Below are 14,375 nucleotides of genomic sequence, written 5' to 3'. Positions count from 1 at the left end.
TTACCAAAAAATGGGAAGCTAGTACAGGGTTCTTCAATACCCAAACCTTGTTTCTCCTATTATTAACATCTTACATTAATGTAACACATCTGTTAAAATTAATGAACCAATAGTGATGTGTTATTATTAATTGAACTCCACACTTTATTGAGATTTCCTTAGTTAGTTTTTCTTAGATTTTGCTAAATGTCTTTTTTATGTTCCAGAATTTAATCCAAGATACAAGGTTACATCTGGTCATTAGATGCCCTTCGGTTCTTGGTTGTGCCAGGTTTTCCGACATTCCTCTTTTTTGATGACTTTGACAATTTCAAGGAATATTGAGCAGATATTTTGTAGGATAGCTTCCAGTTAGGATTTATCTAATGCATTTTCTCACGAGTAAACAAACTGTGGTTATGAGTTATGAGAGGGAGACCAGAGAGATGAAACCATCAAACCATGTTGATTTTCTTTTCATATGGTCATTTTATGTTCACTACTACTGATGGCTACTACTACCACTCCAGGATCAGGTTGGGGTTCAAAGATGGAAAGAGGCAGAAGATGGAACGAGTGAAGAGCCATAATATCTGTCTCTTGTCCTTCTTCTGTTCCCCTTTTAAAAATTAAACCTGCAAAGTCATCCTTCCTTCTGATAGGGGCCAGGATGTTTGGACTTGTCTTAGACATTGACTGGGACTGAGTCCTGCCATTGGAATAAAATCAGGCATCACGGAAGAAGGTGGGTCAATAGATGACAGGCAAAACAACTGACAGTGTCAGCCCCAGGGCCTACTGTGTGTGAGATGGTGCTTCATTAGATGCCACAAGGAATCAGAGTACATAAGAGATGGGTGCTCTCTCTCTCTCTCTCTCTCTCTCTCTCTCGAACTTTATAGGAATTATGTATTGCAACAAACATTGTCTTTTAAGGATCACAATGTCAAAAAGCGGACTATCAAGTCTATCTTCAGAAGATGATTATTTATCACATGTCACACATGCTATTGACTGTAAAGATCAGTCCTAAACAGTCATTCCTAGAGGAATGGGGCATGATCTGTTTGGAAAATAAGCACTGAGTCAGTTTCTCTAACATGGCAACTTCATGTAATGCTTCCTTAGACATCTAAGTTTATTTTTTATTTTTTTTGGTACCGGGGATCGAACTCGGCATCTTGCGCTTGCAAGGCAGGTGCCAGAACCACTGAGCTAAATCCCCAGCACATCTAAGTTTATTTCTATCCAAAACAGTGGTTTGAAAGTCATATCTTAAAATACCTTTCCTTTAACAAGCTTATGAACTAAATGAGAAGACTAACAGGTGAATCAAGAGCAAACAACACAGGACTACCTAGTATGGTGGTAAGTTAGTTACTACAAGCAATATACCCCCAGGGAGTTTAGAGTTGATGCAGATCAGTGAAGACAGGCATGGCAGAAAAGCTTCAGAAAGATGGGGTCCTAAGCTGCCATGACACTATTTTTGGTCATTTCTTTCCTTTTCTGTCATGAAACATAATAAAGTTGTTTGACCTCATTTTATTAAACACCTAGTTACTTAGTTTTCTCTAATTTTCAGTTAATCTGTTAAGGCTATGTGATTTTACTTATAATTTTAATTAAATGACTTTTTTTTTTTCCGTACTGGGGATCAAACTCGGGACCTTGCGCTTGTGAGGCAGGCAGCAGAACCACTGAGCTAAATCCCCGCTCTTAAATGACTTTTTTGCATTAATGTTTTATAGAGTAGTTTTTGCCTCAGAGATTAAAATTTGAGTTCAAGTTCTGGTACTTACTGGCTTTCTGGTCTTGTGCAAGTTCTTTATCTTCTCTTGTTCTATTCCTTATTTAATAATAATTCCAACCAGGTAGGGCTGTTGTGAAGCTATAATAAGATGAAGTAAGGGGAACATAGAGTAGTGTCCCATCTTAGGAAACTGTTCGATAATAGCATCTGCTGTGATAATTGCCACATTGATGATAGAAGGGATGGTGATGTTAATATAAACTCATGGAAAGGGATGGCTATGAGGATATCCTATGTAGGTTTCACCACTTTGTCACTGTTAACTTTACAAGAATGTCCACTCACCAAAAGAAATTACATTTCCTTGACTTTTTAGTAATCATTGCTGTAGAAAAAGCAAAGACGGATTCAGGTACTTAGGAAGGTTCTATTCTATTATCTTTGAAGGCATGGACCGTGTAACTCAGATTGCTGAGCAGAGATAAGGCAACATCCAATATGAGAAACTGGCACAAGAACAAGAGATGTTGGAGCATCTGCAATTAGTTGACACTGTTTATTGGGGCTTGGAAACCAATCTAAAAGAATTTGTGCTTTAAATCAATGGTAGGTGTCAACGAGCCTGCGAGGGAATCCTCGCTAGGAACTTCTGGCTTTCAGGACAACTCAAATTTATAATAACAAAAGAGAAGTCTCTCAAGCAGAAGGCCAATCTGATCCAGTCACTTAATGCAGAATTATGGTATCAAATTTGCACATTACTGAATGACCATGGTTTTAGAGGTGTGTGTTGTAACCTAGCTGCAGATTTTAGACATTTAACAAGTTTGTTTTATCCCTAATTTGCTGTCATTTGCTTAAGTGTTTTCTGAATTCTAATTTATGCTTTTATGCTCCAGTTTGTTTACATAGCCCATAGTTCCCAATTGCCTTTATTTGGTTAAGTGTTTCTTTAATTTTATTTACATTTTTCTATATATCTTGCTTTGCTTTTATAACTCATTGTTTGGAGTGGGCTACAAATAATCATAAATTCCCATTGCTAATTAGCTTCATCCTTATGACTGATTTGTTAAGATTATGAACTTAGGAGGAGGGCAGGAAGGAAGCCTACTCATGAGTCACAGGATCATTGAATTTTAGAGCTCAAAGGAATCTTACAGCTTAGGGCATCTTTCAGATAGAATTCTGTGGTTTTACATCTTCAGCACTGGAGATTATGAAAGTGTGTCTTCTTGCTCTTGTTTCTTTATGCAAAAATGGATAAGGACTTGGTGACAGCTTTGAAAAACAAGTGAAGAATAAAGAGAAAACCCAATCAATGATGACTATAAGTAACTCATCATGCAGGCTTGAAGAAGAATCAGAAATCTGACACTTAAATGGGCTGTAGAAGAGCAGGGAATATTAATGAACACGAAGGAGGTTCTTCTTTGGAGGTAAGTAAGCAGAGGGGATTGTTTGGAACTCCCTCCTCAGCAGCTGTGCAGTTGGTAAGGATTTCAGCTTGTCTAACTGTAAGCTTGGCTATTAGCTTTGCAGTGGGGAGTATTTAAAAGTACACACAACATATGAAGGAAAGAACCTGGAACTGAGTAGCCTGCTTCATTCCAAGAATCCATCTGGCATTTAAAGAACTGCTTGTCCTACATTAAACCCTGCAGAGTAAGAGCTATTTTTCATATCTTCACACCCCAATTTTTGGTTTCAGGTATGACAGCATATGGAGTTTAGGGAAGGAACAAGGAGTCTTCTAAGAAACAACTTTCCAAAGGACTAATCTAGGGCGAGTGAGCCTAAAGTGGGGAAATCATGTTGCAGGCCCTGCTTGGAAAATCAGTTTAAGAGCAAGCTCATGTCTTCATGGGAGGTGGAAGTCTAGATTCCAAAACAATTTGAGCCTTTAGTCATTTGGAAACAATATAATGGATGAAAGGATGTCATAGATGTGCAAAGCTGTTGCCACAGTCATCCATATTAAATGACTCATAGTGATGGTGTAAGTTGACAAATGAAATCCAGTCTTTTCCTAAACAAACATATCTTTGAACTAAAGATCTCATTTATGCAGCCTCTATATATTCTGGAGGTACCTAAAAGCAAAGGCTGCCAAAGAGTAGTCCCTGGATTACCAGGAGTTGCAGTGTGTGTAAAGAAGTGTGCCAGCCTAAAAATTAGTCCTCGACTTCAGGTATGGTACTTTCTTCGTTTCTGGCTTCCTTCGGACACATTTTCTTATGTTCTTCTTCCAGCAAAAATGTACAGCACTCAGATGCACTCAGCTCAGGCTTCAAGCAAGCGAGACAACAGGGTTCCACTTTAACCGGTCACCCTTTGAGGGACACAGCGAGGCCCCAGCACCCCTGCCAACTCTATACAGCGCCCACTCGGTTACTATGGCGACCGCGGGAGGGGCGGGACCGCCATCCACTGTGTCCCCGCCTCTACCCTGGCCTTTCGAACGCTCCAATTGGGACAGCCCTTCCTTGCCTCTGTCCCGCCCCATTCGTCTCCAAGAGCGATGCGATTGGTCCGGGACGCGCGGCCTGGTGCCCAGAGGGTACCACTTCTTGACAGGAAGAGCGGGAAAGTGTACCAGGTGCAGTCCAAGGCGTGAGGCTCACGGGTGCTGGGGGGGGGGCATACGGTTGGCTTTGGAGCGAGTTGCCCCGTCCCATACACGACCCCTGCACCCATAGGCGCTAACAGTTGGAAGCAGGAGCTGGGTTGTCGACGCAACGACTAACTGGAGCGGCCCATCACTAGGAGCCAGGGCGACCCCGAGTGAGGATCCCGGGGCGCGCTCTCCAGCGCCTGGGATCTGAGGCCAGAGAGGGGTGGGCCGAGCCCCAGGGGCGGTGCCAGCAAAGGCGGCGGGAGGCGCAAGGCCCAATGGCCGCGCGCACCGCCCCCGGGGGCGGGGTGAGCGGAGCGCTCCTCCCGCCCTCCCGCTCGCCCACGCCCCTCCCCTAGGGCGCTGGGGCCGCAGTGAGTGAGTGGCACTGGCAGCCTGTCAATCCCTCAGCCGAGCGGCCTTCGAGCCTGGTTCGCGGCGGCTGCTGGCTGGGTGCGCGGCTCCGGCAGTGGCGGCGGCGACTTCTCTCGCCCCATTCATCTGCTGTCCGCCGGGCGTGCGGCCCGCCAGGGCCCTCCTTCGGGCTCCGCGCCCCCGCCGCTCCCAAACTTTCCTCTTTCACCCCCCTCGCCGCCCGCGGCCCGCCCGCCGGCCTCCAGCTCCACCGCCGCCGCCCGCCGCCGCCGCTCCCTCCCCTGGGGGCCGCCGGGGCTGGGATCCCGCCCGGCCGAGGCGGCGGCGGCGGCCGAGGGAGGGGAGAGCGCCGGCCGGCTGGGGGGGGGGCGGCGTCCCGGCAACTCGGTCGGCGCTGAGGAGCAACTTGCGCGGGGCCGCCCGGCGGGGCGCGCGGCGACGAGGAGGCTGCGCTGCGGCCGCGTGAGGGCAGCGGGTGCTGCCGCCTCCGCCTCCGCTGCGGAGCCCGGTGTTTCCGCCCGCTGCTTCTCCTCAGCCTCGGCAGCAGCGGAAGCCGGAGCCGGCGCCGGTCCGTACAGCCTGAGCCGCGGGCCCCGCGGGCCGGGCCGCCCCCTCCCCGCGCGGGCGGGGAGCGCGCGGCCGCCTCCCCCTCCCCCTCCCCCTCTTTCTTCTCCTCCCTCGTCGCCGCCGCCGCCGCCGCCGCCGCCGCCTCAGCCTTCGCCGCCTCAGCCGCCGCCGCCGCCGCCGCCGCCGCCGCCGCCGCCCGCTCCCGCCCGCGCGCGGCGGGATGGACGATCAATCCAGGATGTTGCAGACTCTGGCCGGGGTGAATCTGGCCGGCCACTCGGTGCAGGGGGGCATGGCCCTGCCGCCTCCCCCGCACGGCCACGAAGGGGCGGACGGCGACGGCAGGAAGCAGGACATTGGCGACATCCTCCACCAGATCATGACCATCACCGACCAGAGCTTGGACGAGGCGCAAGCAAAGTTGGTGTCGTCTCATTAAGCATCTTTTGTGTGTGTGCGGGAGCCGGGCCGGCTGCCGAGGCGCGGTCCGGTTGGAGCCCCGGGCAGGGGCCTCATTCCGGGTGGGAACTTTCTCCGGCGCCGCCGCCGGCCCGGCCTGGAGACCCTTGCGGCGCCCCGGGACGCGGCCGGCACTCGGCAAAGTTGCTCCCGGGCCGGGCCGGCGCACAGGCTCGCAGTCCGACGTCTCCCGCGTCCCCGCGGCCGCCCCTCCCGCGGATTTAAACCTCCCGCCGGACCCCTGCGCGCGCCGCCGCCCCGCCAGGCCCGGCCGCGCCGCAGGGACGCGCAACTTTCCTCCGGCCGCGACCACCTGGCCCGCTCCCCTGGCCGCGGGACGACCCCGCCGCGCGTGTTGGCGGCAGCCGGGCTCAGGCCACTGCCGGGCGATGGGCGGTTCCGGACGGGCTGGGCGCAAGCAGACAAGTTCTCCGGGAGACAGGCCGCCTGGCAAACTTTGCCGAGCTGTGTCACCCGCTCGAGGGCCGCCGCCGGCCGGCCGGCCTCCCGCTCCCGCTTCTCGGGAGGCTGAGAGAGACGCGATGGCCCTCCGCGCCAGTCCGCACCCAGTGGTAGCCGCCGCGGGTTCCCTGGAGCGAGGTCCCCGCGTGGGTCCGCGCCGGTGGTCGCTGAGGTCTCTGCCTGCGGGGCAGATGGGCCGCGCAGCGTCCAGGCTGGCGCTTTCGCCACTGGAGCTTACTGGCTGTCGAGAACTAGTCAACTTGAGTTTTTGTTGACTTTACATGGTTCAAAAGAGCTTTCCAAAATAGAGGGCCGGGATTAAATCTTGGGTCTAATTTAAAGAAAGGCGCCATATTATTCCATAGGTGATGCTAATACCTTTGTGTTTTGGTATTTGTTTTTTAGGAAACATGCCTTGAACTGTCACAGAATGAAACCAGCACTCTTCAGCGTCCTGTGTGAAATCAAAGAAAAAACAGGTAAGATACTGCGTCCAGCAGTGGGCCTGGAGACCCCTGAGGTGGGGTTGGAGCTACTCCTTCGACTCTCCAGTTGAGAGCTGCTGCTTTTGGGCACCGCCATCTTTGATCATTCTCTCCTTCCCACCTCTTGATCTTGAGAAACAAACTGTAATAAATCTGGAGTCGATTTCTCAATTCCACTCCTGGTGCAAAATGAAGTTGTAGGTGTGGACCAGGTTAGGTCGCTGCCCCTAGGAGGCTGTCCCTGGCTACAGGGATGGAGGGGGGGTCCCCGGAGCGCCAGCAGCCGGGTCCCCTCTTCTTTTTGCCTTTTTTGTGTCAGTTTTTAAAAGGAGCAACGGGAGACTGGATGCCCCGGGAGAAGCATCGCCTGAACTTTGTTTTACTTAGCCATAAGCTTCACCTCTACTAATGGAAGAATAGGTGCAATTGAATAGACTTCAGTAGCTTGTTTGAATTAGTGTTCTAGGTGGAAAGACTACTTTTGGTAATCCAGGAAGGGTAAGAATGTGTTTAGGCATATATAGTGTATTATGTTTATTAATACATTAAATTTTATATCTTGAATCCATTACACTTGTAATTATGCTTAGTATATAAAGTAGAAAAACGTCCACAAATACAGGTTAAACAGTTTTGAAGTTTAAGGCAGGGAATATATGACAAGACAGGTTTTGGAATGAAAACTACAGGTACATATTAGGCAAATTTTTGGCAGTTCATTCCAATTTAACTTCCTTGTCAGACTTTCAACTAATGATATTTTAGTCTCAAGGTGACGGTAAGGCTTAAGTGGAAGTAAAGATTTCATTTAAATGTTTTAGTTTGCATTTGGCGTTATCTTCCCTGTATATGAAAGCAAGTGCACTAAAAAAGCTTTACTGTTGGTTGTTTTTCTTTCTTGTGTTGGGTATGTGGTATTTTAAAGTTGCTTTTTTTAAGTTGATACAAAGAAGTAAAAGTTAAATTCAAAGATATAGTAATATCCATGTGAAGCTATTTAAATGGTTAAATGTGATTGTGTTTAAATTAAGTGTACAAATAATGGCGCACTGTGTAGGATTGTTAGGTTAATAGTCAAATTGCTCTCCTTTTAAACATTTTTTACTCTGTAATTCTAGTCCTTTCCTAAAAGTAATCCAGAAAAGATTATGGATTATTGCTGTCTATTCATTATATATACCAAACTATAATTAACAGCAAATATTAAGAGAGCCTAAAGAGTTTCTGCTTTAATTCACATGATGTGGATGATGTCTTAATGTTAAGTGATTCTTTCTAAGACGTATTTTACATTTAGAAAACTACAGTCATTGAAAATTACTAATAACTTATGGTGTGTTGATTTTAGCTAACTTTAGAATGCATTGTGATTTAAAATGGTAGATGATTTTTATCTGACAAGATATCCAGCATAACATTTTGAAGATTCTTAGTTGAGAAGTCTAAAAGTGGGTAATTCTCATTTAATTATATTGCTTAATGTCCAAGGGTTTTCTTGCTATCAGGACTCCACTTCAGTTTCTGCTGACAGCTAAGCACTGGGGTATTGACTATGTTGGGATTATTAAGATTGATTCAACTTTATACAGCATTGTATTACTAGGGAGAGGGGAATGATATGCCTCCCTTCTTGCCTCCCTCTCATGATTTGCATTTTTTTCCCCCTTTTTAAAGTTTTTGCCTAGCCATCTTGAGAACCAAACTGATTTTCATGTTTAGACATTTAGCAGCAGGCAGAATTCAATTAAGAAGTGCAAGTCTTCTAGTAGTTTATTTGCACAGGACTTACACCATTCTAAAGGGAAAGTATAGTCAACCTCAAGTCAAAGGTGAGTTAACAAGAAAGAAACAAGTCTTTTCAGAGTCTGGTATTACTGGCAGAGATCTGTGGTAGGGCTGTTGCTGTTTAAGAAGCAAGAGGTAGCTGACAAAAGAAATTTTTATGTTTTGAAAATTGTTTCTGGTTCTTTCAGTGATAACTTGTAAATTAGATCCTGGTTTTGTGCTTTGCCTAGCGGGTCCAAGTTTGAGCTTTATCTCTTTTGTAAAAAGCCAACAGCCAACAAAGAGTAAAGCCCACTGTCTGGGCAGGAGCGTCTTTCTGGCAGCCTCTCTAAGCTGGAAGAGGGATGGGATTTAAGTACTGAGTGATTGATGGGGGTGAAGGTCTTTCTCTCCTCTCCTTTTTCCTGTGACTATCCTATCCATAGCTCCTCCTCACCCTCCAAAACTAGTCTTGGAAAGAGACAGGCTGGCCAGACTCAGAGCCCTCAATTTGAAATAAAACAGCTGTGTAGACGTTAATGTCACCAAAGCAGAGAAATCCAGCAGCAAATTCCAGAGCCCACCCCTCATCTGCTTCCATAATCATGCTTCAGAAACACCACAAACTTAGAGAAAATAAGCATTGCAGCATATATGTATCTTATGTAAAACTTAAAAAAAATCATTTATGTAATCTTATCAATATAGTATCAAAGAATAATTCTTTATAATTTTGAGAAAGTTTAGTCATTTGTGAATAGAAATCAGGAACATGTGATTACTATTCTGCATAATGGAGGGATAAGGAGTTGATGAGTCTAGGAGTGGGGGAAGAAACTGTTACTTCAGTGGATAATGTCATTTCATTTATGCTTTTCTTCAAAAATAAGACAAAATAATTAAAAAATTCCATGTATTTGTGAATCTGCCAGTAGATTTTGAGGTTTCTGATCAAGCAGTGAATACTGCCAGTTCTGATGCACATGAAGGATTTAGTTTGGAAAACATCTTTTTTCCTCACCCTACCAAATAAGAAAAGATATTTTTTCCCTTCTGACAGATAAATGGGTAATCTACCACAATTATATTATTTTCTTGTTCAGAGGTAAGGAAAGTATACTTTTACTATAAGAAGCTTGCTTTTATTTGAAAATGTATTCTTTTGTAAAATTTAACATACAACTATTTTTGGGCGGAAATATATTATTGTAGAATTGTGACATTTATGCTTTTTTGAAAGCAACTGAAAAGTTATGGGCTTTAAGATTAAGGTATGTATCCATTTTAGACTAAGTAAGCCACCAGTGAGATAATTGTTTCTATGTCAAGGTTTTTCTCCTGATTTTTTAAGGCCATATTTTTCCCTCTTTTATTAAATGTCCTTGATGTCATGAAGTCTGCTATCTTGATTGTCAGAACGCTTTCCTTTTTGAAATACTCCATCCTCATAAATCTACCTTCTTTCCAAATCCCTTAATTACGAGAGTTTGAATGAAAAAAAATTTTAAGGAATAAACCATTTATTTTACAAATTAAAATGTAATATTTTAATATATGATCTGAATCATAGTATTGTTGAGAAGAGGTGGATTTAACAAAAATCAACACAACCTTTTCCTTTTTAAATGGTAGGTTAAAATACTCCTGTTGATAGCTGCCAGCCAAACTCTGATTTATTGCTACCACAAACCCTAAATAGCATTCATTTACTAGTAATGTCTAATGGCAGACATGGTTTGCCAGATTTGTAGCCTTTGTGAGGCTTATAAGCAGGACCGACTTGGGAAGATCATAAAACTTAATGAACTTCTCTACTGCAGGAGGTGTCCGCAGGGGAAGAGAAGGCCTGCCTGGCTGGTTGGGCTGGTTGAAGTATTTTTTATGTTTAAGGAGAAGAAAATTACTATTAAAAAGGATTAACTTTTAGAGGAACCCTCCCTAGAAAGAGTCATAAGATTTTTAGATAGCAAAGCTAGGTCAAGAATGTAGCTTACAAGTAAGTTTTTATGTGCATTTGGTATATGATATGAAATTAAACCTTTATTGCTGAGTGACTAGCTTTCAGAGGGACAGGGCAGTACTCTCAGTAAACATCTCTGTGTATTTAATTCTGACACTACAGGTTCAGAGAATCACTGTAGTGTTCTTTTCTGAGTCTGTTTTTTATTTAAGCCTTCCATGTAAAAAAATTGGTTACATTTTTCTCTGTATGGTGTGGTGTAATTCTTTTCTCAATGTATACAAACCAAATCTGTCAAGTAAAAATTTAGCAAGAAAAATGGAAATTATTATAAATGAGTCTAAATGTTACTGTATTTATTGCATTTTTCTGGGTTGATCTTGCACTATGCCCAATAAAATTATCATTTGTTCCAGAGTTTTGAAAATGCCGTATTCCATACATTATACATTTTTCCATTTTAATGAGCCTACTTTCTAGTTTTAAAAAACTTTAATTATGGACAACTTCTAAAATAAATACAGGTAGAAACGAAAAGAATTTTTGAATCCTTCCACGTGAACTTACTGCTAACCTTCACCAGTAGCAACAATTGGTTAATCTTTTCTCTGTTCCTCCTATCTTTCCAGAATTATCTGGAAGCAAATTTTAAGGACTTTTAATGTTTCAAAATTTCTATCAATTTTAGACCAACATAATGATCTGTTTACTTTGGGAAAACTAAGTAGTTAAACAAAAAAATAGTCAGTGTATCTTGAAAGTATCATAAATTATATTGCTTTGTCAATATATTTTCCTTAAAGCAGTTTAAGAATGTTGTCATTGTTTTTCTTATTTTTATGGATTTATATAGCTTACTGAAGCTTTTGTAGGTGTTGAGGCAGGATATATTTTTTTCTTTTCTCCTCCTCTCCCATCCTTGAAAAATAATACACACATTCTGTTCATAGAAACTATGGAGAAAATGTCATTGCCACGCTGGTTTAAACCTTCATGGTAAAAGTATCACAGAGATGTTATCTTTAAAACATGGGGCTGTTTTTCCAACCCTGTTCCTTTTTTTTTCTTCTCAATAAAAAGATATTGAACCTTTTGTCAATATTAACTTGATTTGTGTAAGTAATTCTTTTGTGTCTCAGTTTTTTAGTGAGTCTTATTTTATTACAGATTTGTGTAGTTTTGGTGTTTTATGTGGGACTTTACTATGATATTTTATTAACTTATACAACTTTATTCTGAATGAAAAGTATATATTAAAAGTATATATATTGGCAAAGGAAGCCCCATCTTGCTCCAAAGAACACAAGTTTAGGGCTTTTATAAAATATACCTGTGTACATTTTTCATACTATGATGTTTTTCATTTCATTTAATTTCACTTGTACTTGTATTTCAATTTATAAACTAAGAGATTACTTTTAAGTCAAGATTTAAATTAACACCTTATTTGACTTATTTGTATTGTATTTAGTAATATATGGTGGCATTGGGTAGGACAGAGTTACATTATATGAAGTGAGTCTATAAAACTTGAAAGCTTTTCACGAACCACACCAAAGTATTACTATTTTATACTCACACAGGAGGTGTCTATTTACAATACTTAACACATGAGTACTAACACAAGTTAAATAGGAATTTAGACCATTATTCTCCATTTCTGTATATGTAAACATCTTTATACATTTATTATTTCAATATTGACACTATGAGAATAATGTTTTATTTGTTTTCTCAGCAGGCTTGTGTTTTAGTTATTTGTCAGTGTATCAGCATGATTTAGGTAGTAACTGACTGAAAGCTTACACATCCCCCTTCCATGTTGACCTTTACAAGCATTTGCTCTACTTTAGTAGGTCATTTGAGTCTATAAGTATGAAGAGTAAACAATTTACATCACTGCGTAGTATAAGTTGGTCAGTTTTTCAGGCCTGGCTATCAAAATAGATGTTTTACAAAGTTATGGAAGTTAATCATACAAACAAATTGCTATCACAGGTAGGTGATAGTATTATATTTAGCAAATAAATTAAGAAGTAGTGCTTGGATGAGCTACAGAAAAAAAATACACCATCCTTTCGTGCCTTCAGAAACGGAACACATTAGAAAATAAATTTCATTGATATTCAAAACTTGATTTTAACAATCCTCTTTGTAGGCAGAATTGCAACCCAGATCCCTTAATTATTTTTTTCAAAGACATTCCATAAATGTAGTGTTTGTAGTTTTTAGTGGTAAGTATAGTTTGCTTTGACACTACTTTGTATATCTAGGAAAAGAAATTGATATGATAAAGTATGTTAAATTGGCCTAGCACTTATTTTTTTGGACCGATTTTATATCTACTTGATAGAACTGATTAGTACTGAAAACCGCTAAAGTAATTATAGATAAAAATAATTGTTTAAAGTTTTATCCTTGTTTTCTTTCAGTTTAAGTTCCCTAAAAATGTTAGGCTGTTTTGAACAATAACCCTTTTTGTGTGATCATATTAATGAGGACTTGCTATACAATGTAATCCTTTTAATGCTGATGATTCTTCACAATGTTGAAACCATTATTTGGGAGACTCAACATATGTTAGGGGCAAAATGATTTTTTTTTTTTGGTTTTGTTTTATGTGATGCATCAGCTTTCAAAGCTTCTTTCTTAGGCATCAGCGTCCAGCAGGTGGCTTTTTACATTAAAAAATTCATAAATTTTAAAATCTCATAAAATTTTATTTCAAATTCAAATTAACTAATAGAGAATGTCAACATTTCCACTGTCTGTATATTAACATTTATAATAGAACAAATGGTTGCATATAGAAATTATCTGCAACATAATCTAAATTAAGATTCTAAACAGGCATTACAGATGCTGGTAACTTTGGCAATTATCATTTTGTTTGGTGAATAGTAGTAAAACAGTGTGCGGTAAAAGTGTTTAGAGAGAGAGGATAAATAAATTGAACAGTTTTGCAATGCAAAGTGGTTTGTGGTGTTTTTGAGGATTTCTTGGCTCTCTCTTAACTGCTATTGTGAGCCTGGAGCAGATTTCCCCATTGCTAATGCCCTAGAAGTATTAATTCACTTTGATATGCTAATTAGAGGGCATTATGCAAGAAATGAGATTAAGTGGCAGCATGAAGCCATTTGCCTGTCAGTAAATTGAGAGCTTTAGCATCAGGAGGAGCTTTTTTTTTTTTTTTTTAGTTTCTCTTGGTTTTGCATATAAATAAAATTGAAAGGTCTAGAGAAGCTTCTAGAACATTGGTGGATTATTTCCTCCTTTTATGATTATTTAAAGGTAATGTTATAGAATATTAAGTTTTCATTGTATTCTCTTTATATGAAAAATATTTAAGAGTTTGTGTTATCTAATACCTTTTTCTTAAAACATAATTTTAGCATAATGGCTAGTGTACCATTATCACTTAACTTTTCAGCAGTGTAAACTTGTGTTTGTGCACCAGTGTCACTAACCTGAACTTCCCAGGAATGTTTTCTTCACTAGGGATGGAAGAAATTGTTGAATTGGGCTTAAAGAAACTATATTAAATGACCACTAAGATTCTTACCTGAACCCATAAAAGCTGGATCGATTAGGATCAGTGCTTAAATTCTGCCACTTCCATGACCTGTGGAATTTATGTTTTTGCATGCATTTGATATGTAAGGTTATTAGTTGATGTGTTTGTTGAAAATGGAGTTTCATATTTGATTCTGGTTTTATTAATCTGGTTTGTTAGGTCTTTGAATTTGTCTTTATAAAGCTACTCTTGTGATTTTTTTTCATCTTTTGTGAAGAAATGAATGAATACTGGGAAGGGTGTAAAAAGGAAGAAGACAGAATTTCTTTGGACCTTTGAACAGATTAAGTTTTCCTTAATCATAGAACTTTTACCAGCATACACCATTGATAGAATTGCGAAAACCAGGCCTAACTGCAAATCTCTGGGCATGGTTAGATTGA

General features: G+C 41.6%; 1 protein-coding gene across 6 annotated transcripts in view; it reads left to right on the top strand.

The window, feature by feature from the left end:
* Positions 1-4,312: 4,312 nt before the first annotated feature.
* Positions 4,313-14,375, top strand: part of Pbx3 (PBX homeobox 3) — a 201,293-nt gene continuing 191,230 nt past the window's right edge. The window contains exons 1-2 of one of the 6 annotated variants that reach the window (XM_021262051.2): positions 4,313-4,331; positions 6,615-6,688. In XM_021262051.2, the coding sequence (XP_021117710.2) occupies positions 6,640-6,688 (49 nt within the window). In that variant the 5' untranslated portion in view covers positions 4,313-4,331; positions 6,615-6,639. Of the gene's footprint in view, positions 4,332-5,433; positions 5,709-6,001; positions 6,382-6,614; positions 6,689-14,375 lie in introns of those variants that run through there. The other 5 variants (XM_004849367.4, XM_087183192.1, XM_004849371.4 and 2 more) reach the window with 5 other exon arrangements.

This window comes from Heterocephalus glaber, unplaced genomic scaffold (assembly GCF_053883595.1).
Source record: "Heterocephalus glaber isolate CG9 unplaced genomic scaffold, H.glaber_assembly_v1.0 deba00001479, whole genome shotgun sequence".
In the NCBI taxonomy this organism is placed as follows: Eukaryota; Metazoa; Chordata; class Mammalia; order Rodentia; family Bathyergidae; genus Heterocephalus; species Heterocephalus glaber.
The sequence above is the reverse complement of the archived record's forward strand: the minus strand, read 5'-3'. Positions and strand labels throughout refer to the sequence as shown.